Here is a 27,004-nt window from a genome sequence, read left to right as displayed (position 1 = left end):
CGGAGCCCCACCACGTTCCTGATGACCTGGCCATCCGTGAGCATGCTCCATCCAACACCACGGCTGTCTTTCTTCTTCCCCAACCCTTCCATCTTTTCTGCTGCTGACCAACCACAGCCACACAAGAGCTTCCCCTCCGGGAACAGCTCTACCTCTGTGATCTTAAGTTTGTCGGACCACATTGAACTCCCAATGACACATATTATTCAGCCTCAAGATACCAGTTCCTTGCACATCCTTTACTTCCTGTTTGCCCTCCTTTCAGTAACTCAGCTCACGGTCTATGGCGTCAACCATTGTCTTGTCATGGTCCTAAATTCCTCTATCCCGTTATCCACCCATTGACTCACGCTGGAAAAATCCTAAAGCTTAATCTAAGTGCCTACCTCTTGAAACCTACACCCAAACAGCTATAGAAAATGGAAGAAAAAAAATTCCACCACCCTACATATTTGGGTCATTCAGTCATGGCTTTCGACGTCAACAGTCTGCAGCAACCAACACTTTGGGATCCCTGGTCATCACTCCGCCTCATACTTCACTGAAGTTTCAACCCCACTAAGCTCAAACCCCTACCCCACCATATTTCAGTCACCATCAGCAAAGTGACCTTCTCTTTTACTTCACCAGCATTTAGCTGTCTCAAGTTGGGTCCCATGTAAAGAGGAAAGCCACTCCTCCAGTTCCGGCTCTGGTGTCTGCCCTTTCACGGTACCATTCCTTGACAGACTTAACTGCAGCAGTGTCCTCTTCTGACCTTCCGCTAGGCCCGAGTGTGCCCTGGCCCAGGTCAACCCTGATGCAAATCCAGCGGCCACTCTTCAGTCCTTATTTCCATGATCTCTGGGCAATACTGAACACCACTGGCCACTTCTTCCTTCTGGAAAGTCTCCCTTCTCAGCCTGACTCCACTCCCCAGGCTTCCTTTCAATCTTCCAGTCCTCTCTTAGCCTCTTTTTCTGGCTCCTTTCCTTTTTTCTGATCCCACACAAAAAAGGGAATGCCCGCTATGTGCCAGCGTTAACTGAGGCACCGGGCTTCCTTGGGATTCTTCTCTTCGCACTCTACCCAATCCTCCCTGGGTGAGCTTGTTCATGGCTGTGGCTTCAGGTATCATTTAAGTAGTGAAGACTGGGAGGTCAGATGTTAGCCAGACCAGAGTTCAAGTTCTGCCAGTTTCTCTTGGTACATGCTCTGTGAGTCTTTAGCCTGGATGGGAGAAGTCCAGTCACCCAGATGCAGCCTATAGGAAGACCACGTGAAGAGAGATGCCCCAGGAGTCCACAGTCCCCCGGCACCCAGCTATTTGGGGATTCCCAAGCACAAATGCCAGACAAGTATATGAAGACTTGAGGTGACCCCAGCCACCATGTGACTGTGACTTCAAAAGGGCTCCTTAGCAACAACAGCCTAGCTGAACCTAAGTTACCTCCCGATTCAGGAGTAAAATAAGTTGTTACTGTCTGAAGCCACTCTTAAGATGGTTCGTTAGCTCACTAACGGATAACCAGAACAGTGCTCAAACCAAAAGCGCTAAAATCTTTGCTCTCATCTTCTACATCCAATTACGAAATTCCGACAATCCTTAGAAGCATCTACTTTTGGGCATCCCTCCTGCTCCTACCTGGTTGTGAACACCATCATTTCATTCCAGGATTAGGATGGCATCTTCCTAACTGGCCTTCTTGCTCCAGTCTGGCCTCCCTTTCCAATCCTTCACAGTGCAGGAAGATCTGACCAGGTCACTCCAGGCAAACTTTGAAGGTTCCCCTGAGGTGACCCCAGCTGGGCTCTGCAACTTCATGTGGAGCCACTGCTCTCACCTCTGCCCTAGTCACACTGAGCCCTGGGAGCTCCCTGAAGTGATGGGGTTACTTACCCCCGAGTCAGTGCACAGGCTGTTCCTTCTGCCCAGCCCTGCCTGTCACTGGGCCAACTTGCCTTCAACACTGCAGATTAAGAATGACTCCTTTGGGAAGCTCTTTTAGGCCCTCAAGTTTCCTTTCATAGGCTCCCTCAGTTACCTTTGTTTTCTTCTAAGTGGAATAGGCCACTCCAAGATGTAATTGCTTATTTTTCGCCTTCAAGAGTGGAAGTTCCCTGACAACAGGCCAATGTCTCACTCACATGTATATCCCTAGTGCCAGGGCCACATCGGAATATCAAAGGCTCATAAAAATTGGAGTTGTTTGAGTGAATGACTGACAGAGTTGCCCTGATGCAATTTATCCCTTAAGTAAAATTAGAAGAAGGGGAGAGATCACTATTCCAGGAAGGATATCGAAGGACTAAAAACTTTTGAAATGAAATAAACATTTGAGGTCACCTAATTAATCCCATCTTTTTATAGATGGAGAAACAAGTTAATGAGACTGACTGGTTAGCCCAAACCTCCACATCTGGTTGGTGGCAAAGCCAGGAACAAAATCAGGTCAATTAACTCCCATGGTACCACTTCAGCATGTCAGAATTTAAGTGAACCACACAGCTGAATAGTGCAGAATTTCAGAATACAGCCAGGAACTTCTTCAAGTTAAAAAAAAAAAAAAAAAAAAAAAAGGCAGCTTCGGACAACTTTAAATTTCTCTGGAGTACATAGCCGTCGGAACAGGTAGACAGAAGGACGGACAATACAAGAAGTATAGGTGAAGACATAAAATAACTGGAACTCTTATACTGGTAGAAATCTAATTGGGACAACCACTTTGGAAAAGTGTTTTGCAGTTTTTAGTAAACCTGAACATAGATATACCCAACGAACCTGAAATTCCACCGTACCCAAAAGAAATTAATATTGCCACCAAAAGTATGTGCTAGAATGTTTGGACCAGATTCCAATATCAACTGAGAAGGGTCTAAATGCCCAACAATACAACAGATAGACTCATAATTACATTGCAATGAAAAATAAATTGCTGATTAATGCAAGAAGGATGAATTGTAGGCATGCTGAAAGAAGTTGTAAGTATATTTTGACTCCATTTATGTCAAGTTCAAAATCAGGCAAAACTAATGTATGTCAGTGCTGCCTGGCAAGGGACACAAGAGAGCCTTCTGGAGTACTGGAAATGTTTTACATCTCTATTTGGGGATGATACCAAGATTCAGGTACATATACATTTATCTAGACTTGAGGCATCACTTACAGTAAAGTGCACAATTAAATTGAGTGAATGAAAATTAGAAATAAGGTATTCTATAAAGCTAGCATGCACCTGTGTTCAAGTAGTACAATGTATTCATTATCTCATTCAGCCCTCAAAAAAGCCCTAAGTTTTGTAAATAAGATTGTTTACTAGTCACAAATGCGGTCTTAAAAACTCTGAATCAGAATAGGAGGGAAGGAGGGAGTAAAAAAAAAAAAAAATGATAGTTTAAAAAAAAAATCAACACTCTTTTTGGGATTTTTCTTTTTGCAAAAGAAACCAAAAACAAAAAAAAAAGTTTTATCCAAGGTCAAGGACAACTTTTTGATGTCTAGCTCTTAAAGAGTACACAACATGTTCCTACACAATGTTTAGTTAACGCCACAAAAATTGTACACTGCCAGTTTTGAAGAAAACTCTCCAAGATGTCACTGATGAGGGGCAGGAGGTGGGAGAAATCAAGGACGTACATAGAGGCTCACTTTATCTACACTTGCCTACCCCTCCTTCTATCGATGCCATTACATTGAGTCCCATGGACTCATACCAATCAGTTCAAAAAAATCTAAGGTGATTTTTTTTTTTAAAGAACTTTACAGTTTCATTATGTTATCACAGAGGCAAGCTCTCATGCTGTCTGAATCTTGCAAAGGAGAAAATTGTAGTTTGGAGTGATTTGTCTTAGATTAGGTTCCCGGTATTTGGGGTTTTAGAAATAAGTACATTCTAAATATATACTTACATCCATACCAAAAAAAAAAAGAAAGAAAGAAAAGAAAACCTGGAGAATGTAAGAATATCATCTTTTTATTCTGCTAGGTAATGACATTGAGAGAGACACTATCATTCACTATCATTTCAGAATAGACAGATTCTAATACCTACAAAAAGTTGGAACAATATTGCAAATTTAAGTCTGTAAATTTGTAATTATTTTGCAACACTTTCCTGATTTTTCTATTTTGCTATGGACTGAGATTTGGAAAACACCTTAGATCACACAGGTAATAGGAGGAATACCTAGGAATCAAATACACAACTTCAAGGTTCTTTTCTTCTCTGCTGCAAGGATAGGTACAGTTTAAGATCACGGACATGTCACCAACCCTTATAACAACTGAGGCAACTGTGATTACTCCACTCCTCCTGACCCTCAGTTTCCCCAACCACAAGACAGGAACAAACATTCCTACACCTCTCAGGGTTGGAGAAAAGTCTAAAGGAACAGTAGAATCCCATAGTAAGCACTTCCTGCAGAATCTGAGAGCAAATTACCAATAATCATCATCACTATCACTAACTTTATTACACAGCTTTGACTTAAACACTGGCTGATTATAACCAGGCGCTGGTTCTAAGTACATTACAAATATTAACTTATTTAATCAGTGTCAAGAGCTTTAAAACGCAGGTACCTTTTGACCCTACAAATCTACTTCTAGAACTTGATCATAAAACAAAAATACCCCAGAATAGAAACACTGGATGTATCAATCCCTTTTAGAGATTCACCATGTACATCCACATATTAAAGGCTGTGCAATAAAGAAACTTGTTTAACTTTGTCTGACCCAGTTTTTAAACTTCCTTGGCACTGGAACCCCTTTTCATACTAAGATGTATTTAAATACCACAGAACTACAACTCCTGACAATATACTGGCATAGAATATCCAGGAATTTATGCAGAATGTTCAATTCAGTGTTATTTATAACAGCCCAAATTGGAATATAAAATATTCAATGGAAAGGTGATTAGTTAAGAAAATTATGGTCAGTATTATAATGCAGAAGATCAATGAGGAGAGAAACTTAAATTTTAAATATTCATAGATGTAAAAAGCAGGTTATATAAAACTCCCTTCATTACGATGCAGGGTTGAAAATGTTAACTGGCTCTTCGTGGGTTACTGGATTACAACTTTGTCCCCATCGTGCTTTCCGAATTTCCATTTACTTTAATAATAAATATGTTACCAAAACAATCCACATCCTTACATAGGCAAGAATATGTGTATGTAGATATACATATATTAGGAATACAAAATGATTATCAACTCTAAGGCTTTATAGGATTTATTGTGTAATACTAACAAGTAAACATATACAAACCACGCCTCCAAACCAACACCTATTCTCCTCTGAGCTTCTCACAAAATCTAAATAAGATCTCTACATATAGAAGCATGAATGTCATATCCAAACCAGAAATATGAAAAACCAAGTATCTACTGATACATACAAGCAACATTTATTGATCTCGAAAACAGAAAGCATGTTTCAAAAAGGGTGGTATGTTACCATTGCTATAAAATTACATTCACCACATAGTTAGTATATTCGTTATACGTACATGCAAGTATAGAAAAGGAAAAAAACAGAATGCTTGAGAATGAAACCCACTAACCGGCACAGAGAAATGGGAGCAGCAAGCTTTAGCTCTAGCCTTAGAGTTTTTTTGTTTTTTAAAGCAGAGTTTTGAAGTCAAAAATCACAAGATGGTAACAACTGTTAATCAGAGAAGTAGGTACACAGAAGTAGGTTGTATTGCTTCTTTATTTTCCTGAATACTTGTACTCAGAATATTTGTATTAAAAGTAAAACTCTGAAAGGGTTGTATTTTGTTTTAGTTCCTGACTCCATGATCAGGGGACTGATTAGGAACAGGTATAGTCCTTCTGTGCCTCCATCGGATGGTCCAGGGAAGACTCTGGACAGTCATCCACTTTCCCCAAGAGTGAGGCTAGAGAGGCAGCTAACGCTGTTGAAAAACCCCCAGGAATCCCTCTTGGGGAGACATGGGCACAATTACTAGGAGATAAGTCCTCAACCCTGAGAGGAGCAGTCCAGAGGTCAGAGCAGTGCTCAGCAAATCTAGGTACAAAGGAACCTGATAAATAGACCATTCTGCAAATCCAAGTTTTCAAATAGTTCCTCTCAAAACCATGTAGTTGTAACGTGGCTGTGAGACAAAAAGCAGAACGCCAACCTTTATGCAAAAGAGTAGAGGAAAATGGATAAACAAATGAAGGCCTTGTCACCCCAAGGCACAAACTCAGGCAGTTGCCCCAGCAGGAACTGGGCTATCCCTGAACTCCTGGGAGGGCTTCTCCCGAGAAACCAAGTGACCACAATCAAGTGAGCCCTCAATCGCCAGCACTGTGTCTATGATTCATGCTGCCCCTCTCATCCTCTCGACAACTATTATTAGGTGGGCGGTCCTAAGGGCTTCTAAGCATGGGCTTGGAATCCGCCAAGCCAGACTCACTGGCTGGCTAACACTCCACGGGCCAATATGCCACCATCCTGAACTTCAAGTTCCCTCTCTCCTAAAGCAGTGTTTTTGTAAGATGGTAGCATCTGATCAACAGGACTGATGGGGAGATTAAGTCAGGTGACAAGAGTGAAACACTCCGCACCACACTTGGTACACAGTCCCCTCTTTGATTCTGGTGGTGGGCAAGAGGGTCAGGGACCCTGCCCTGATGCAGGTGACAGAATAGCCATCACCCTGGGCCACTCAAGGGAGAGTCACACATCGTTAGCACTAGAAGTCAGAAGTGGCTACCTCATGTGTGAGGCCCAGTGCAAAATGAAAATGTTTGCAAAGCATCACAAATTAAGAAGATGGTAACCCCAGAGCATTAAAGGAAGCGTGGGGCCCTTCTAAATGGAGCCCCCATGGCCACACGCCCTTGAAGACAGCCCCGCTAGAAGTCCATGTGCTCAAACACTACGCAGACACTTGAAAATGAAGGTCGACAAGCACGGAGCTTCCTAAACTCATCCAAACGCTTGAAGCATTTGGGGAGCTGCCAGGGGGAGAGCCACAGCATAACGAAAGGGGGCTGAGGCTTGAAAATAGAAGCCCATCGTTAATTCAATTTGTGAGAAGTTATCAGAAAAAATACTGTTTGTTCTCCGTGACAGTTAGCAGAACTCGCTAAAAGTCTTTCCAGTCCACAAATTCTTCAAAACAAAGCCAAACAAAACAAATACATTCTTTATACTTAATATCAGGGGGCTGTGCCCAACTGAAATCTGTAAGCAAGAGGCTACGTGGGGCCTAGGGTCTGCTGGGGACAGCCTCCCTCCCCAGGCAGCACTTGGTAAAGGAGCATAGAGGACCTCAGATAAACTGGCAAATACCTCCTCCATCTCAGTGACCTCTTCAGAAAAGAACTGGGGCTTGTGACAGGGAAGAAGGTGCTCCTGAAGTGACAGTAGGGGGCTAACAGGGTTGCCCAGAAATCCATTTGTGGTCACTTGATGAAACATTAGATGCTGAAGGTCACCTCAGTGACCAGAGTCAGGACACTATGGGGCAGGAAGCTCTGGACACATTTTTAGTATTTATTTTGAGAAACAGAACACGCATGCAAACAGGGGAGGGGCAGAGAGAGAGAGAGAGAGAGAGAGAGAGAGAGAATCTGAAACAGGCTCCGAGCTGTCAGCATGGAATGGGATGCTGCAGGGGCTCGATCCCACAAACTGTGAGATCATGACCTGAGCTGAAATCAAGAGCCAGATGCTCGACTGAGCTCCCCCGACTCCCCCTACATCACAGTGCTTTCTATCCAGCCTTCTCCTTAACACTCCATTTAGCAGGGCCAAGTCCTTGAGAACAAGAGAATGTCAATCAGTCTCTTCAAGTCTCCTGGTGTTTTACCCTTTACTTAAGCAGCAGCACAGTATTTATGTGAAAAACATTGTAAGAATCTCAACCATCTCCCAATAGCTTTAACACCAAGCTGGGAGGAAGTCCGCAAGCCCAGCTCTATTACTTGCTAGCTGTGTCAACCTGGGGAAACCACCTCTCTATTGAGACTCATTTTAATACCATTTCTCAGGAAAGTGCTTACAACGCTGTCTGGCGCACAGTAAGTGCTCAGTAAATGTTAAGTATGAGTTACGAGGATAAATCAGTTAACTCCCCACACACACCCCCACCATGCCAACAAGCATATGGCTTAGGCTTCCAGAGGGCATCAATCATTTCTCCTGTGGGTCTTTTCCTAGGAGTCCTATTTCAAGACTTAACACCACAGCAATGGGGGTGCTTGGGTGGCTCAGACTATTAAAGCATCTGTCTCCTGGTTTTGGCTCAGGTCATGATCTCTTGTCTTCGTGGGTTCGAGCACTGCATCAGGCTCTGTGATGTCAGGGCAGAGCCTGCTTGGGATTCATAGTCTCCTACTGGCGCTCTCTCCTCTTTCTCTGCCCCTCCCCCCCACTCACAAGGTCTTTCTCAAAATAAACCTTAAAAACAAAAAAACAAACAAAAACAACAAAGGACTGCAGCAACAGAATCTCCAGAACCAGAGCTAATGCCTCTACATTAGAGTTACTGCTTAATGGTACAGATGTTCAACCATTTTTGCAAAGACAACTCCAGATGGTTAATCTGCATTTGCATTATTTTAATCTTATGATTAATAAAAGAATATTTACATGACTAATCCAATTACAGTTACGACTAAACAATGTTTGGCCTGTGTGTTATAGTCAATTTGACCACAGTCCGAACACATAGCTTATGTTCAGAGTCCTTCAGAGTTAAAAAGCAGCACACTTTAAACATAATGAAACACCAGATAAAATTCTAATGTGCCTTCACACCTTTTTTTCAAATGGGCACATTTACAACTTACTAGAACCTATAGGCTCCATTCTTTGAAGTACATCAGGAGTTCCTGTTCTTGGTTGGTTAGTCAGGCCAAGTTCCATCACCATTTACAGAATAAAAACCAATCTACCTTCTCAATCTTCCCCACTGACACATAAATCTTTCTAACGGCAGGTACAGCCTAGGACCAAAAAACTAGGCTGGGTTCACCAATCTCTACAAGAAATCTAGAACCCTGGCCTTAAATTCCAAACACAATATATAAATGCAGTGATCACTGGCTGACCATTAAAAATGCTGGATTAGTCATGGCTGCTAATTGTCACATTTTCGAGTCTAACTCTGCATTTTAGTTCACAAGAAAACAAAGACACGTAAGATGAGAAACCTAGGAGAAAGCCAAGGAGCACATTAGAAGCTGTCTCCTCTCCTATGCACCTTATGCAACCTGTCCTGCCACAGACTCCCCTACAGCCACGTGCCTGGCAGTCCCACAGCCAAGGGGATCTCAGCAGGGAGCTCGTCCCCCATGACTTTCAGGGCCATGCACAAAGCAGGGGTTCCATAAATATTTGTTGAATGGATTAATGAAAATATCTAAAGGTGGTTTATTTTCGTAAGTATTAAACAAGCAACGGTCTTGTGACATCCTACTTGCTGATTACTGCTCCAAACCTTTCCACATCCTGGCACTAGTTTAAAAGTTAGCCCGATATTTACCAGTGAGAGGTCGTTAAGGTCTTAAGGTTTAACAGTAAGTAATGTAATCACGATACATTAATATTTCATATCTGAAAAACAATGTGCCGTTTATATAAAGCCCTTTCCCTCCATGATCTCATTTAATCATCACGGGCAGGATACAAAGCAGAAAGTTTTATGGTTTTGATGCCAGGACGAGGAAAAAGGTAAAATCCTCACCCATCAATGGGAGTGAAGGCAAAGAAAATTTGAAACTGAAAGGAATCTAGAAGTTGATCTTGTGCAACCTCCCAGGAAAACCTGGTAGATGTGTCTCTCTTTCACTACAACTTGATTTTCTCCTGCCTTATTCAAAAACCTCTGCACATGGTCTTGCTAGGTCTACCTGTCAAAAGAGAGTAAGATTTGTAGTTCTCTGATGATGAGTGCTGTTGAGCATCTTTTCACATGCCGGCTGGCCATCCGGAGGTCTTCTTTGGAAACGTGTCCATCCATGTCTTCTGCCCATTTCTTCAATGAATTATTTGGTTTGGGGGTGAAATAAGTCAGGCAGAGAAAGACAAACATCCTGGGATTTCATTCATATGTGGAATTTAAGAAACACAATAGAACTGAGGGTTGCTGGAGGGGAGGTGGGTAGGGGGATGGACTAAATGGGTGACGGGCATTAAGGAGGATACTTGCTAGGATAAGCCTGGGTGTGGTATGTCAGTGATGAATTACTGGGTTCTACTCCTGAAACCAACACTACACTAGAGTTTAAATAAGTTAACAACAACAGAAAAAGGGCAAGATGCTGGTCCTGCCTATTGGAACAGGAACAAAATCTTTACCCACAGACCTGATACATGTGAACATGGCCTTTAAGGTCCATCATGAAAATGGAGAAAAGGTATGCGGCCTCCTACAACAATTTCCTTAACTGGAAAACATGAGATTTTTATATTTAAATTGCCACCAGGCTACACAAATAATCTTGATAATCTTGAAGTGTAAAGGATACATTCTGCATTCCCTAGAACAAAACACCTAATCCAAACAGATTTTATCTGGTCTCAGCTTAGAAGCCGGTGAGAAAAGTAGAATTGTCCCTGTCTCATTCATTTCAAATACTGAACACTGGCTGATATTTAATTATTTAGAATTAGCAAGTTAGCTACTATATCTCTGAACTGAATTTAAAAACCCTGTCTTAAATATTAAGGCATCATCCCTGTTCCTCGCCCTATTGGTTCACCTCTAACTGAGAATATTTAAGACAATCAAAAGCAACCTCAAAGAGCAGAGAGCTTCATTTGTTTTAATATCCACAGTCCTATTAAAAGCTGTTAAAAATAGCACCTGTACCTTTCTCTGTTCTACTCTCCTCCAAATCTAAAAGGTTAAGTGATGACATCCCATCCAAAGAATAATGGACAATACATACAGCTCCCTCTTCCAGTTTCCAACAGCAGCAAGAAAAGTCAAGTACCTGATTAAAAAAGAAAAGACAGCACACACCAGTATTCCTGTCCAGTGCACGGACAGGAGCTCGCTCTAGCCCACAAGCTCAGCAAAATCCGAAGAGCCAAACTCTTAATGAAAGGAGCATTTTTTTTTTCCTGGAAGCCAAAGAACTTGGGAGTTGGTTTTAAAAATGAGATCCCAAATGCAGTCAACAGAATTGGGTTTTTTCCCCCCTAGAAACTGGTTTTTAATACACACCACATAAAGATTATATACAGGCAAATAAGTCCATTTGAAAGGCAAGAAGAAAAGAATGATGTGTGGCACCTCATTTCTTCAGAGTTGATAAGAAGTAAGCACAAAAGACCACCTCAGGAGAGGTGCGTCTTTTTAACTGAAAAATTAGATGGGAAAATTGGACTTCATCCTTAAGGCTTTTCTTAAGTGTTTTCACAGGGGATACTTGGCACACTCATAAAAACTGACTTACTTCCTTTAAGACTTTTCTCATCTCCAATGAGTAGCCAATGATTTTTATGTAACAGTTTCACTACAGCTGTGATTTTTTTTTTAAAGCTTAAAGGGACAAAATGATATTTTTAGTACCAATGCAATAGGACGTGTGGGGGCGTGGCAGGTAAAAATCAAAAAACTGTGTCAAATTTGGGGCCCAGTGATTGTATAACAAACCTGTTAAATTGACAAAGAAATGAATCTACTTTTAAGGTACCCTAAAGCCCCACAAACATTCATTCACCAACTTCAGACAATCCACCTAAGTAGTAAACCAATTTTCAACCCCCAACCCCCAAGTGGTTAGGTGGTTTTGGCACCTCAGCTTTGTGATGCTGTTTGAAATTTAAAATTCACCCAGTAAAAGAAATAAATACAATGGTCAGAACCACCTGACTTCCTTTTTAGGCACTACTTAAGTATCCAATATTAGCTTTCAGTACCACAGGTAATTACCTTTCCTATTTGATAATTATCCCAACAAACTCTGGCTTTGAAAACTACAAAACAAAACCATAGCATTGTATTTTATAAGACAGGCTACAAAATAATCGGTTATTTAATTCAGAAAACCTAAGGAACACTTGGCAACTCTTAACCTACATGACACTTCGAATTTTAAAGAACACTCACAATCAGATAACCTCCTTAAACTGGCTCCAGTTGTGGGTGGATAATGTCCCTTTATCACAAAGATAACTGACATCAACGAATGATCAGAATTCCAACTCAGAATTTTTTGTCTCTGCTCCACACACAAGGTCATGCATAAACTTCAACCAGCATCCTCCCCCACAAAAAACACAAAAACAAACAACATCAAACCACTAAGCTTTAGGGGAAACCTCTCTTTCACATAAACTAGAATGAGTCCAAATACGAGAAAACATTACAAAACCAGCCCGTATCCAGCGTTTCTTGATCATGAAAGCATTCACAGTCTTTCTTAGAACAGCATTAAGTTTAATTCCTAGAAGGCACTAGCAAATCTCTGCCAGGCCAATCTACAATCAACCGTCTGCATGTGTCCAACAAGATCACAGAAGGGTCAATGTTTTTAGCCAGCTACTTCAACTCTGCGTAACAGCGGTAACAAGGTAAACCTGGTAATTGTATAGGACTGAACACAGCCAATGTCAGGGAGGATCCCCCTAACACAAACATGCAGCTCTAGGGAAATAGAATTTCTGGAACAATACATGATGCTTGCATAATTCCACAAAAACTCGAGTTCATTATCAAAATAATGTCCAGCCCCAGCATTGTGCTGACACTTCCCACCTAAACTTCTCAGCACAAGCCTGGCCTAAAAAGCACAGCTGGGATCCAGGGCATAAGCCACATGCACCCACCACAACAACGGTGGGACAATGCCTGCCCTTATCCAGTCCCGACAGGACTGCGATGTTGTTTAGTCCCGTCTACTTTACGGTAATGTGCTTTTAAAACCTCACCGCGGCCGAGGTCATAGCTTTAGAGATCTAATAACAACCAAATGACTGGGGCTGCCGGGCACTTAGTAAGCCATTCTGGTTATGGCTCTTTAATAGTACCTGGAGTTCTGCTAAAAGAGAGAGCAGAAAACTCCTACCTCCCGGGAAAGAAAGTCCTCTGCAGGGAGCGCAAAGGGAAGCAAAGAACCCGATTTCGGGCAGGGGACGCCCCCACCTCCGCGGCCCCATCTCCCCGGCAGCCCCAGCACGCCCCTCTCCCCGCAGCGCGGTGGCCGGGGCCGCACCTTTACCTGTCAACTCCGCCACCCATCTCTGCCCCGCCAGCCGACCCTCCGAGTCCCAGCAAAGCTCTAGAGCAGGCTGCAGGAGAAAGAACCCCAAAGGCATCCCATCCCAAAGAAAGAAAGCAAAAAGGCTGTTCCTCCAGGCGGAGGGACATCGGGCACGTCGGATCCAAGAGGCGACACGCCACCCCTGCCCCGCACCTACCAGATAATCCATGTACAGAAACGCCTCAGTTATTCGGAGATCAGACATCCGGCAGCCTAAAGCATCCGGAACGGCTCCGAACCCGGAAAAAAAAGCAGCTTCTCTGGCTGCGAGCGAGCAGCCCCTGAAAAAGCCAGCAACAACGAAAATAGCCGAGAGCGGCCGAGCAGCCGAAGATTACACAAGGGGCGCGGCGATTGGCCGGGCGGGCGGGCAGAAGGAAAGGAGAGCGCTCATTGGCTGCGGTGCCTATAAAAAGCGGGCCACTGCGGGTGGCAGGAGAGAAGCGCGGGAGCGGCCAGGGCACTGGTTCCTGTGAGCCGGGTGGAGGAGGGCGGGGGCTAGGGCTGCGCAGGCGGAAGAGCGAGCCGGGAAGAGCGGAAAATCTGCCGGTGCTGCAATTGCCCGAGTTCTGCGTGCTTCCGTAGCTGCCTATTCGGGGTAGAGCGGAGCCGAACTGCGCTCCAGTGCACAAGAACCGTGGTGTCCCCTCCCACCCCCGGTAGGAAGCCAGTCCTGAATCGGGAGGCGTGGTAGCCACCGACACCTAACGCCACTCTCCGGAGTGATTTCCTGCGGCCTCAAGAGAGCACCGAAGGGGAGCTTAAGGAATGTACTCGGCACAAGCAGGCCTGTCACAGGGGCAGCCCCTCCCGAACTCGGTGACGTGAATCTTGGAAGCGGACAGCTCCAGCCTGAAGTCTCTCAGGGTACACAGCAGCTTAGCGCACACAGCCAGAGGTAACCCAAGAAGCTCCCTTAGAACACCAGGTTGTCCTCAGAATTCACTCTCCACCGTGGGACAAGAAAAAAGTTGAGGGTAGTAGACCTCAAACACCAGAAAGAAACGGTAAGGTCTTTGCATGCTCTGAGTCCAGTTACACCGAACACAAATCCATCACCCCTAAAGAAAATGAGCAATCCAACAAGCAGCTCTCTGACAAGACCCATGTAATACGGTATTGCTGCCCTGGGTAAGAAGTAAGAGCATAAGCAGGTGCATTTCCTGGTAAGTAACTTGGAAATTGGCATTGGAATTTTGCCATTCTATTAAGGGGGCGGGGGTGCTGTGTCAGTCGAGAAGTTAGAGAAGAACACAAAAACACACGGGTTTTTTGTTTTTGTTTTTTGTTTTGTTTTTGTAAGATTTAGCCTAGGAATAACCACACAATGCCAGACACAGCAACTTAGGCTCACATGACCGGTGAAGTACCGCAACAGCCTGCTCCCCACCCCTGCATAGCTTGAGAATGAAGGGATTGCTCTCACCTATATTAATGATTAGGGCTTCCATACAATAATGTATAAAATGTCAAACTTCAACTTTCTGAACAGACTGCCTGACTGTATAAATCTATTAGGGGATGAATTTTTATTTTCCCCTCAACTTGGCACCTTCCCTTTTTGCATCTTCAAACATGGATTTCCATACTGAAAGCTTACCTGCACCTGCTAAAACAGTTAATTAGGTAACAATGGAATTCACCCCAAATATGCAAGAAGGGAGTGCAGACCCTCAGAGGGAGCTTCAGGTTAGTAAGCCATGTGATGTGGGGGTATTCGATCTCCTCTCTCTCAACCTGTTTCTTCTACCAAACAGTGAGAATTCCTGTGGCCAGAGGATTTTTTGAAGTAACTGAAGGCCAAATATACACTTAGTACAGAACGTGACTTTGTTGATCCAACTTATACACAAGATTGAGTAAATTGAACTTCTGCAGAAATTTCAGTGACTTTTGCCTATGTAGGAGCTAACTTAACTCAGTTGCCTTAAACCATTAAATCAATTTTGATTCATTTATCATAAGGGCAAGAACATGTGGATTTAGAAGAAATTGTGACCTGGATTCTAAGGTGATGGACTTCCCTAAATGTACAGCACAATTGGTTGAAATTGCAGACGTGGAAGTCCTTTTCAATTTGCTAGCAAAAATAATTCAAACCTATCAGAAACCTTTTGGGTTTGATTTTTCCCTTTCCTTGAGTAAGCATATTGAAAATAAGATAAAGAGCTTGAGTTAGCAAAGAGACACCTTATGGTCCATGGTCTCGGTGATATTTGAGGTCTTGACGACTGGCCAAGTCAGACTCTGAAACAGCCTGTCAGTTTCTATGCAGGGGAAGAGAACCACTCAGGAGCAGCTGCCTTCTGCCTTTCCTTTAAAAGCTAACCTTAGTGGGGCACCTGCGTGGTTCAGTCGGTTAAGTGAACCAACTCTTGGTTACAGCTCGGGTCATGAACTCGCAGTTTGTGGGCTCGAGCCCCGCATGCGGCTCCATGCGGACAGTGCGGAGCCTGCTTGAGATTCTCTCTCCCTGCCTGCCCCTCCCCACTCACTCTCTTAAAATAAACTTGAAATAAAATAAAATAAAAATTAACCTTAAAGAATCCTGAACAGAAGATTTTTAGGCTAAACATAGTTTAACCTACTTCTCAGAACGCGTAAATGGACTCAAAGCAGGGAGATGAAAGAATTTGTTCCAAGTTCCAAAGGGATGAAAGAATTTGTTCCAAGTTCCAAAGGCTGCACCATAGTATTTACCATATTCCATACCATTTGTACATTATGACTCACACCAAGGAAAATCTTGTGTTTGATGTATTAAAAAATCCTATATTGCCTTTTGGAAAAGCATCTCAACCTAAAGCTTCAGAACTCCATATGGAGCACATTTTTCCGATTAGGTGCTACTCTTCTGGGATGTATATAAAACTTTGTGCAGAGGAGAGAGGCTACCTTGATTATTTGGTATGAACAGATCCCACACTTCCCACTCTGTGCAGCTGCAGTCTTAGCTGATAGCTGTTGCTATTGCGTAGCCACCCCAATATGTGCTTTAGAAAAGTGTGTAGAGGTTAGAATGTGCTCACCTCACTATGTGCCAATTAACAAGCTGCAGTCTTGAATAAGACGTGGTCCAGTAACATAGCTGCCTTTGCTGTAACAAGAACGACTCTCTTCCAGACACCTAAGAAAACCTATAAACTTATGAGGCAGTTGCATTACCACACAGATTGTGAGGAAAGAGCCGGTCACTGTTGCTTGTTAAAAGCAAGGAGAAATTCTTTTGACAGTCCATAGTCTACAAGTCTATAAAGACTGCTGACTAGCCAGATTTAGAGAAAAGTTTGTTGAAGCGTCGTTTGTAGGAAACAAATGCATGTTTCCAACTTGGTCTCCCAATTTCTACCATCCAGGAAAAAACAGTACATCCATGGCAATTACCATCTACTTTTTTTGTTGTTCGACGTGATTTATGGAAAAATATAATCTTTGCTAGTTTTGTATCATGCACTCACTTTACATAAACTTCACTATATTCTGGAACTTCATAAATGTTTCATGGCTATATACAGCTCTACTATAGAGATGTACTATGATAAATTCCTTATTAGGTACTATTGTTAATATTACAGTGAATGTTTGCTTATACGATTGTCCACATCTCCTTATAAGAATTATCCTAAGAATATTCTAGAAATGAGTTATTGGTACAGAGGGTATGAGCACTTTTAAAACTTTACTAGCTTATAGCCTTCCTTCCCCTGGCCCCAACTCCAAAGCAGGCAATGCTTCTCTTGCCTCATTCTTGCTTTGAGTATATCCTTTAATAGCTGAGAGATGGTGTATTTCATTAGAAAGACTCTTAAACCACGGACCTTCTTTTTCAGAAGTGGTGGTATCCAGACACTAAATTCTGCAGAGGTCACTGGGCACTTTGCCCATTTACTGCTTCCAATAACTTCTAGGACCTTAATATTTTCTTCTCAGCCCTGCTTTTCTTGTTCTAGGTGGTCAAGCATTCACCCACCTCCAGCCACCTCTGATTTACCCCAAACCTCTTCTCTGCTTCCTATACTTGAAAGGAGTACCATTATGTCCTAGAGGATAAACCTCCTATGAAGCTAACACAACTTGATTCATAAGTGGAAGAGGTCAGAAGGAGGGTAGAGGCTTGAATTAAGAGTAGGGTTTTCCAGGGGCACCTGGGTGGCTCAGTCAGTTGAGCGTACAACTTCAGCACAGGAGGGGATCTCACGGTTTGTGAGTTCGAGCCCTGCATCAGGCTCACTGCTGATGGAGCCTACTTTGGATCCTCTGTCCCCCTTGTTCTCTGCCCCTCCCCCACATGTGCTCAAAACTAAACAAACCAAAAAAAGGATTTTCTGCTCCTGGCATGGTCATGGTGGCCTACAAAGTACAGGGAACCCTACTTGTAATGGATTCTTGCAGCTAGGAAGTTTTAAGTCTAAAACATCTCCATGTCAGCTTAAACTAGTTTTGTCTCCAGCAAGCTGATGTTCAAGTCTCACATGTCTAGTTTTTAAAGATTAGTGGCCTGGCAATCATGAACATTTGCTACTTAACTAAAGGAGCTTGGGTAGGTCACTCGTTCCTTCCAGGTTTCTGTTTACTCAAATGTAAACTAGAGTTGCACTAATCACCGATGATTAAGGACCCTTTGGGATCTAGAAGTCTATACTCCTGGTTGGGGGGCAAGGATTTGTTCTAAACAGATAACTCCCCTCTTCCAAAAAGAATTTGCTGTGTCTTGGAGTATGAAACCAAGACAAGCCATTTAAAATGAAGAGTCACCGCCTAAAATGGTAAATAATTATATGAGGAAAAAAAAAAAAAAAACTAGATCACACAAGCAAACACTACCTAAGCACTAAATATCAAGCTATGGCAATCCTTCGATACCTCCCCAGGATCATTTAAAATTAGTACTGCATTGTTGAATAGTTTCCTAATGGCACTGTGACAAATTACCACATAGTTAATGACATAAGACGCAAATCTATTCTCTCATCGTTCTGTACACTAGAAGTCCTGGTCTTATGGGGCTAAAAATCAAGGTGCTGGCAGGGTTGGCTCCTTCTAGAGATCTCAGGGGAGGATTCCTGATCTCTTCCAGCTTCTGGCTGTTTACATTGCTTGGCTTTCAACCATATCACTCCAGTCTCTGCATCTGTGGTCACACTGCCTTCTCTGTAGTCTAACCTCTTGTGCCTCCCTCTTATAAGGGCGATTGCATGTAGGGCCTACCCAGATAATCCAGGACAACCCCTAGTCTCAAAATCCTTAATTTATCACATCTACAAAGTTATTTTTGCCACATAAGGTAACATTCACAGGTAACTTTGGAGCCATATCTAACCTAACACCCTGATCTTAAGATATACAGGAAAAGCAAATACTCCCATGGAAATCCAAAGTGACAAGCACAATTTACTAATGCCTACGGAATGAGGTAAACTCTCAATTTCAGAAAGAGTTTAATTAAAACTTGGTGGTACGGCCCCAGGATACTCTAATTCTGTTTAGATAGTTTGTAATTCTATTTACATGTCCTCTGGCATTTGAGTTTTTCTTCCATTTTTTTTTTAATAACCTTGAGAATTCACCTACCATACAATTCACCCATTTAAAGTATATAGTTAAGTGGCTTTTTGTGTATTTACAGATTTGTGCAACTATCACCACTTTTAGGACATTTTTAATCACCTCTAAAAAAATACCCTGAACCTTTGAGCTATCACCCTTCACCCCCTACCTTCACTCCCCAGCCCTAGGAAATCACTAGTCCACTTTCTGTCTCTACAGACTTCTGTTCTGGACTTTCATATGAATGGAATCCTATAGTATGTGGTCTTTTGGGATTGGCCTCTTCCACTTTGCATAATATTGAAGTTTCCTCCATGTTGTGGCACGTACATTCTCTCCTATGGCCAGATAACATTCCCTTGTATGGCTGTGTGGAGTTTTGCGCATTCATTCATCCATTGATAGACATTTGGATGGTTTCTACCTGTAAGCAATTTTGAATAATGTTATCCCTCTACTTTTGCTCAAGACAATATTAACTTTTTCTTCAAAATCTCTTCTGCTTTCCCTTCTTTACTGACCATGCCTAAAAACTTTCTTCATGGTAATATTGTTCTAGAGCAGTGGGTCCAAATATGAATGGTATTTCTTCCAACATTTAACGAGTTAAAATTTTGTTCCTCATAGTCTGATTAGTCCTTCACTCTCCATAAAATTCTTGAACATTAGCTTCTTCCTATTATATTCTTTTTTCTATTCTAGGATATAGAAGGATAAATCTTTGACCATACTTTAACTCTACAATGTTCATCGTGGTTTTGAACTTTCCGTGGGATGAAACATCTGAATTTCTTTATCCTGCACAACAGGAAATAGTGCATTAAGTTCCTTGCAAGTCTTTGAATAACCAATAGTCTAAGCCCTACTTGATAACCGTATTATAAAAAAAAGACCAGTATGGTAAACTAGAAGAATCTGCTACCTACCTTTAATTGTGAAGTACTTACTGTTTCTCAATGGAGATTTCAAGAAATGAAAAAAAAAATTCTCTTTGGAAAATAAAGGTGCTTTGGAGACTGAGAGGAACTATATAGGGTCATTTGCTTATTCATATTGGAAGATCAGTTTTGACTTTAATAATCAAACCTTAAAAACCAATTCACATTGCATTAGAAATCTGTTTTAACAAAAACAGTTTACGACATGTCCTTAGTGCACCCAAATCAACAAAACACACATTAGAAGCTAGGAGCCCTAGGCAATGAAAGGTAATGTATTAATTTCCCAGGACTCTCATTTACAGATATCTAGCCATTTCTCTTAAAAGCTAGAACTTATTTTAGCAATTCTCTGCAAACAAAACTGACACGATTTCCCTAATACCTGTGGCTTTAAGCGCTCAGCGACAGCTTTCACAGGTTCACAATTGAGAACCCACATCACTCTTTGTATAGGATATACACCGTTTTCATGGCTTCATTTTTTTTTTCCTGAATCCTTTTCTCAGCTGTAGAAACTACATATTTGATGTTGTTTTAGGTTGGGTTCTCCAGGAGACAAATGTGCAGATGGCGTTATGAGAAAAGGTTGAGTAAGAATTAGCACCTGTGGAAGGAGAGCTGCAGGACTTGAAGGGGCAGGGGAGGGCACAGAACATTATGCACACCTGACAAAGCCCCTACCAGTTTTAGGGGAAACTCCAGAGCAAAAGGTGCCCATTAGGGAGTCCATGCTGGGGAGAAAGGACTAGGCCCTTGTATGGCCACCTCTCTCACAGTCACTGTCTGGGAACAGCCCCAAGAAGAGCCCAGGACAAGCATGACCCGGGTTTGAAGGCTCAAGTAGAGCCTGAAGAAGCTGGAGACCGTCCGCTAATCATACTGCAAGTGAGCGGAGTCGCCTCCAATGCTGCATTTCCATGCCAGTCACGTGTGTCAGCACATCAACAGCCTGTCTCACCTACAGCCCGTGCACCATCAAAGACAGGTTGGTTATTAAGTGTATATAGACTTCACTATTAACTACAACCAACCCTGTTGTGTCAACGTGCTACTGCCTGAACATACCTGCGATTTCCTTCTGATGTGGTCAGCTATGAATGTGGGGAAAATAATTCAATCCCCCAGTCTCAGTGATCAATATGCTGAAATCTCACAGCAAAAAATCACAAGTGAAATAAGTTTCCAATACTATGTATTAGGTAGTTGAGGTGAGGCCTTTCCTTCTCTAATTCCAGCTGATCTATTTTCCCCTTGTATTGCTGTACAACAAGATCCCAGAATCTGTGGAGACAGATGAAAAAGCAGGCCTCAAGCCTGCCATAGAGGAATTTCTGATTAATAGAGAAACAGGATGAAGAGTTGCTTCAGTGTCTAAGTGATGGGAACTCAGTGAGGTCTTGTCAGACTTCTTGGAGTTTTGAGGAGAACTCTCAAAGAAAGGAGAGCTAGGTCTTGGAGGTTTTGTGAGGGGAGGTGTCCAAGTGGGAAAACAGCATGTGAAGGATGGATGGGTAGAAGTAGGAGAGATTCTCTAGTTGAAAGGAAAGGAGAGTTTGGGCCCAAAGTATAGGATGTGAACAAGATAGCTAAATGTGCGGCAAGGATAATTTGAGAGTTAAGATTTGCCCAGGATCCTCTCTGCAGATTACTGCCTCTTCACTCACCACATGGTGTTAGTGACAAGTCGACTTTCAGGTCCATTCTGTGTACCTGCCCAATTTTTCTGGTACTCAAGACTAACATAACTAAGGCAGCTGCTCAGGTGAGCAAGTCTCAAGAAGTGGACACTTGCTTTCCTGGATGGTTTCTAGGCAATCACCACTCACTGGAATGTTTCCAAGTTGCTTTCTTGTAGGTATTTCAATACCTACTTTGAATGCTTCCAATTTACAACTTGGTCTCTTTGAAGACTTACATGTAAATATCTTAATTCAAAATTAGCGCTGGACTCAAAACAGCTTGCAAAGAGTTGAGAAACAATACAAAACTACAGCACAAAGCCAGTGAAAAGTATGGCAGTTGTGCCATCTAGAATGATCGTATCCCAACGTGAGATTCTGAGTCTATATAGTTTAAACTAAGTAAGACAAGCATGTAGGCACTCTGGGCAAATTAACGAGGGTTGATTCATTCTAACAAACGTAAGTAGCACCTGCTGTATGTTAGGAATGATAGGAAAATAAGGTCTCTGCTCACAGGGAGCTTAATCTCTAGTGGATGGAGACGAGTATCAACTAGGGATAAGTGCTATACAGAATTAAAGGGGTGTACTAGCAAGTAACTGAAACAATGCTATAGACTATGGATGGCATCTCTGTGGATTTTGTTTAGCACTCCTGTCCAATAAAACTTTCTGTAATGATGAAAGTGTTCTGTATCTACATTGCCCTATACCGTAGCATTAGCTACATATGGCTACTGAGCACTTGAAATGTGGCTGAGGCACTGAATTTTTATTTTAGTGTAAATCTAAATAGCCACATGTGGGTAGTGGCTATCATTGGACGATGGAGGCACGAAGTCACAATATGGAGGTCTTCCATTTAACCATGACATTATACTTAATTTCACCTCCCCCACTAGCCAATAAAGGAATGAAAAGACCCACAAAGAAAACTGAAGACACTTGTATAGAAGAGATCAACCATCTCAGAAAGCAAAATGAGTAAAGGTTGGGAATCAATACAGCAGAACAAAGCTGAAGCCTAAGTCCTGGAATCAGGAAAGCCAGCAAGAAGCAAGCCGATTCCTGCCACAGACTCCCATCAGCTCAGGAATAAGAGGCACCTGGTCCTCAGAGCCGGGAGAGACTGAAAACATAAAATAGCTGTGAATCTTTAAAATGCACATCTGAGCACCCTTATATGCCTCACTAAACGAGGCCTGGTGACTACCCCCACCCCGCTGGCAGCCTGAAAGAAAACCAGAGTGAAAATTTACCCCCAAGATAAAACTGAAGAGGGCTTGACCTCAGGGACACCAGATAAGACATAAAGGCCAAGAGTAAATTCAGTAGAGATGGAATAAAGCTGAGGAAACCACCCAAAAATGATAAAGAAGCAGTTTGAGCAAAGACCATTAGAAGATCAGCCTGGACGATCAAAAGGAATGAAATCTTGCCATTTGCAACACTGTGGATGGAACTAGAGTATATTATGCTAAGCAAAATAAGTCACGCAGAGAAAGACAAACACCATATGATTTCACTCACGTGTAATTTAAGAAACAACAGATGAACATAGGGTAAGGAAAGGAAAAGTGAGATTAAAACACAGAGGGAGGCAAACCATAAAAGACTCTAAAATACAGAGAATAGAGGGTTGCTGGAGGGGTGGGGGATGGGCTAAATGGGTGATGGGCATTGAGGAGGGCACTTGTTTGGATGAGCACTGGGTGTTCTATATAAGTGATGAATCACTAAATTCTACTCCTGAAACCAATACTACACTGTATGTTAACTAACTTGAATTAAAAAAAAAAAAAAAAGAACATTAGCCTGGAAGTCTAATACCCAATTAGATGTTTTAAGACAAAGAGAAACAACAGCAATAGTGAAAAGGAGTTACCAGATAATTTTAGCAAACATTCCACAACCCAAAACTATGTGTTTCCAGACCAAAAAAACCACAGAGGTCCAGAACAATAACACATTACCATCAAAGAGGTAATCATTTAAAAACCTTCCTACAGAAGCACCACTCCAGACAGATTTGCTATCAGATTTCATCAAACACCTCAGGAACAAAAAAACTCCAACCTTAAGACCATTCCAGAGTTGGTTTCTTTTCTCCTTAGCTTGCAGATGGCTACCTCCCGCTGCAGTCCTCAGGTAGTCTCCATGCACATCCCCGCTGTCGCTCTAGCCTCTCCTTATAAAGGTTCCAGTCAGCTGGGTTTAAGGCCCATCCCACCAGCCTCATTTTAATTTAATTACCTCTTTAAAGGCCCAGTCTCCGTAGAAGCTTTCAGAGGTACTGGGAGTTAGTGCTTGAACACATAACCTTGGGGATGGGAAGACAAAGCCACCCCATAACAACATTCGTGGAGTACAACCTAAGAACAAAAAGAAATTTATTCAGATTGATGAAAATGTACAGCGAACATATTCAGTGTTGAAACATGAAAAAACCTTTGGTCAAGAGAATAAACTAGTGGTTGACAGAGGGAAGGGAGGTGGAGGGATGGGACAAATAGGAGGAGATTAAATGATACGCACTTCAGTTATAAAATAAATAAGTCACAAGGATGTAAAGTATAACATAGGGAATACAGTCAATAATATCGTAATAATTTTGTATGGTGATAGAGGGTAACTAGACCTATCATAGTATCATTTCGTGATATATAAAAAATTTGAGTCACCATCTTGTACACCTGAAACTAATACAATACTGTATGTCAACTAGAGACACCTGGGTGGCTCAGTCAGTTAAGCGTCTGACTTCAGCTCAGGTCATGATCTCGGAGTTCGTGGGTTTGAGCCCCCATTGAGCTCTGCGGTAACAGTGTGGAGCCTGCTTTGGATCCTCTGACTCCTTCTCTCTCTGCCCCTCCCCCACTCTCTCACGCAATACTGAATAAACATTAAACAAATTTTTAAAAATACTGGTATGTCAATTAAAGTTCAATATTTTTAAAGCCTTTGCTTTAAAGTCAAGGGGTCCAAAGAGCAATGGCTAACTTACAACACCATAATCACATGCTGTGGGATAGCTGTTTTATAGAATTCTGATCCAGTGAGCTAAACGCGTAAAATAAAGCTTTGGCAACAGATCTAAGTTTCTATCCCGGGCACTTTATGACCTACGTGACCTTGAGAAAGCTACTTAACCTCTGAGACTCAATTTCTCCACTCTTAAAATGGAGATAAAATATAGGTAACTGCCTAAAAGTTGTGAGGATTTAATGACAATGCAGGGAACTCTCAGGTACTGGCTGTTCTTCATCTCTGTGCTGAAAGCTTCGTCAGGGACGTTGAGTATTTCAAAGACCATGCTTTTGACTTAGTCTGGAAAAGTGGAAGAATTCTTCTTCCACCACCAACACTACCTAGGATCTCAGAAAAATACTCAACTTTGTAATGACAACAATGCCCTTTTAAAAGTGTTGGCGAAATGAAATAAACTAAGCAAAAGGGTAAACTGAAGAGAGTGAAAAGACGAAATGGCTTTTGTCGATTGTTCTGTGGCTTTCACGTGTGACCCAAAATAGAATCAAAAGAATGTGTGGGCAGTCCAGTGAAAGCAGCCTGGCTTTGTGTGCCACTAAGCTCCGTATTTTGTGCCATCTACGTGAAAGCAGGCGAGGGTATCAGGAAACAGCTAAAGTGAGTGATTAACTATTACATTTCCTGGACATGTTTCATTTGGCTGTGTGACTCCGGCGCCCACTTGCATTGGTGAAAACCACCCCTGCACTCCGTCAGGTGAGCAAAAGCTTGTGTGTTACATAGTGGACACAAGACCACGTCTCCGTGTGATAGAGGCCCAGGCAACAGAAGCATAGGGTCACGTCACTTTGTAGCAGAAATAGCCACCCTGAGCACACGGCTGTTGAGAGGTAGAGTTCTCACTGTGTCAAAGTGGAATAACTGATAAGTTCTCGTAGGAAAAGGCTGTGTGGAAGAACTGCTTTTAATTTCAAACTCTTAGCCACTTGTTTTTATAAATGTTCTCCATGTAGCAGAACATGACTTTGATAATGTCTAGACCTCTAGATAAAATGTTCCAGAACACATACAAACCATCAAGATGATTGACCCCGCTTATCAAGGAAAAATAGCTATTTTGTCTCACATTTTCCGGACAAATTTAGAAAGGAAGAAAAGTAGCAAACGTTGCCGGTTCCATAACAGTACAGACTCTTACTCACTAATATTAAGTGAAAACTCAGTTTATACCCTTTTAAGAAGTATTAGATCCCTGATGTGATAACTCTTGGACAAGAAGGCTGGAGGCTCAGATAACTCAGTCATGTCATAGCATGATTAACAATTTTATTTTTCTACAAGCCTATACTTCAGTAAGTCAACCATTTATTTATGGTAAAAAAGGAAATTATAATAATACTGAAGCCATATGCAACTCTTATTCAAAATTAAGAAACTGAGGGGTACCTGGGTAGCTCAATCAGTCAAGCCTCTGACTTCGGCTCAGGTCATGATCTCATGGTTTGTGAGTTCGAACCCCACACTGGGCTGTCTGCTGTCAGCATGGAGCCTGCTTTGGACCCTCTGTCCCCTTTCTCTCTGCCCCTCGCCCACTTGGACTCTCTCTCTTTCTCAAAAATAAATAAAAACCTTAAAAAAATTAAGAAATTGAATATTGCATTGTTTCTGTCAGCCCTAACATTCTTTTTTGAGAAGTAATTAACAGTTATTAAATGTTTGGTTATTATGACTGGTGGGAGAAAAAGTGGGCCTTTGTTTCTTTCCTGAAATCTCTCAAGAAAAGGCTGCAATCACTGAGTGTATAGAGGAATATCATTCACAGGTATGAGTGATAATGTTCACAGGGTATTTTATGGTACAAAGCAATAACAAAGTATTCCATTCTCAGGATATCAATGGTACTTTTATTTTTTTTATTTACTTACTTTTTTAGTTTTTTTTTTGTTTTTTTTTTTAATATAATTTTCTGTCAAGTTACCTAACATAGAGTGTGCTCTTGGCTTCGGGAGTAGATTCCCACGATTCATCCCAACAAGCGCCGTCCCCAGTGCCCATTACCCATTTTCCCCCTCTCCCCTCCACCCCCATGGGCCCTCAGTTTATTCTCTGTATTTAAGGGTCTCCTTTGGTTTGCCTCCCTCTCTGAAACCAGTTTTTCCCCTTCCCTTCCCCCATGGTCTTCTGTAAAGTTTCTCAAATTTCAAAGGTAATTTTATGAAAAAGTTTTGACATACCAGAATCCTAAACTTGATAAGTTACTCTCAAGATGTTTAAGAATTATATGAACCAATGAAACACATGTGACAACACAAGCCTGTTTTTACACCGGAAAGCCTCTGTTGAGGATTATTCTTATTACAGACAAAGGCCTTTGTCTTGAGTCTGGGATGAGATAGTTGGTCACTTTAAGGTGTGTTTATTTCTATTTTACAGGGATAGGAGAGTGGTAGTAATCTCCTCAAGTCTTACTTTTCCTTTGGTAGTTCTATTTGAGTTACTAAAATTTCCTGTTATTTTTGTGTAGAATGCACCATAGGCTGCCGGTAAACAAAACTTTGTCTGAAATTCTAAAACAGAAATGGACACTGCTGGGTCAGGGGACCCCGAGGGAGGAAATGCTGTTTTGTAT

At 42.1% G+C, this 27,004-nt stretch overlaps 1 protein-coding gene and 1 long non-coding RNA gene across 6 annotated transcripts in view; one reads left to right on the top strand and one right to left on the bottom strand.

Moving 5' to 3' along the window:
* The window catches only part of ARL15 (ADP ribosylation factor like GTPase 15), a 406,131-nt gene extending 392,467 nt beyond the window's left edge, over positions 1 to 13,664 (bottom strand). The window contains exon 1 of one of the 5 annotated variants that reach the window (XR_008289375.1): positions 13,376 to 13,572. Coding sequence is in view for 4 of the 5 variants with exons in the window: in XM_053200688.1 (XP_053056663.1) it covers positions 13,376 to 13,423 (48 nt within the window). In the remaining variant the exon portion in view is untranslated. Of the gene's footprint in view, positions 1 to 13,375 lie in introns of all 5 variants that reach the window. The other 4 variants (XM_053200688.1, XM_053200699.1, XM_053200698.1 and 1 more) reach the window with 4 other exon arrangements.
* A 1-nt stretch (position 13,665) lies between these two features.
* LOC113604465 (uncharacterized) lies at positions 13,666 to 26,022 on the top strand. The gene is made up of 2 exons (XR_003426409.2): positions 13,666 to 14,384; positions 22,290 to 26,022. It is a non-coding gene; the product is annotated as an uncharacterized LOC113604465 (long non-coding RNA).
* The last annotated feature ends 982 nt before the right edge of the window (positions 26,023 to 27,004 follow it).

This window comes from Acinonyx jubatus, chromosome A1 (assembly GCF_027475565.1).
Source record: "Acinonyx jubatus isolate Ajub_Pintada_27869175 chromosome A1, VMU_Ajub_asm_v1.0, whole genome shotgun sequence".
Taxonomy (NCBI): domain Eukaryota; kingdom Metazoa; phylum Chordata; class Mammalia; order Carnivora; family Felidae; genus Acinonyx; species Acinonyx jubatus.
The sequence above is the reverse complement of the archived record's forward strand: the minus strand, read 5'-3'. Positions and strand labels throughout refer to the sequence as shown.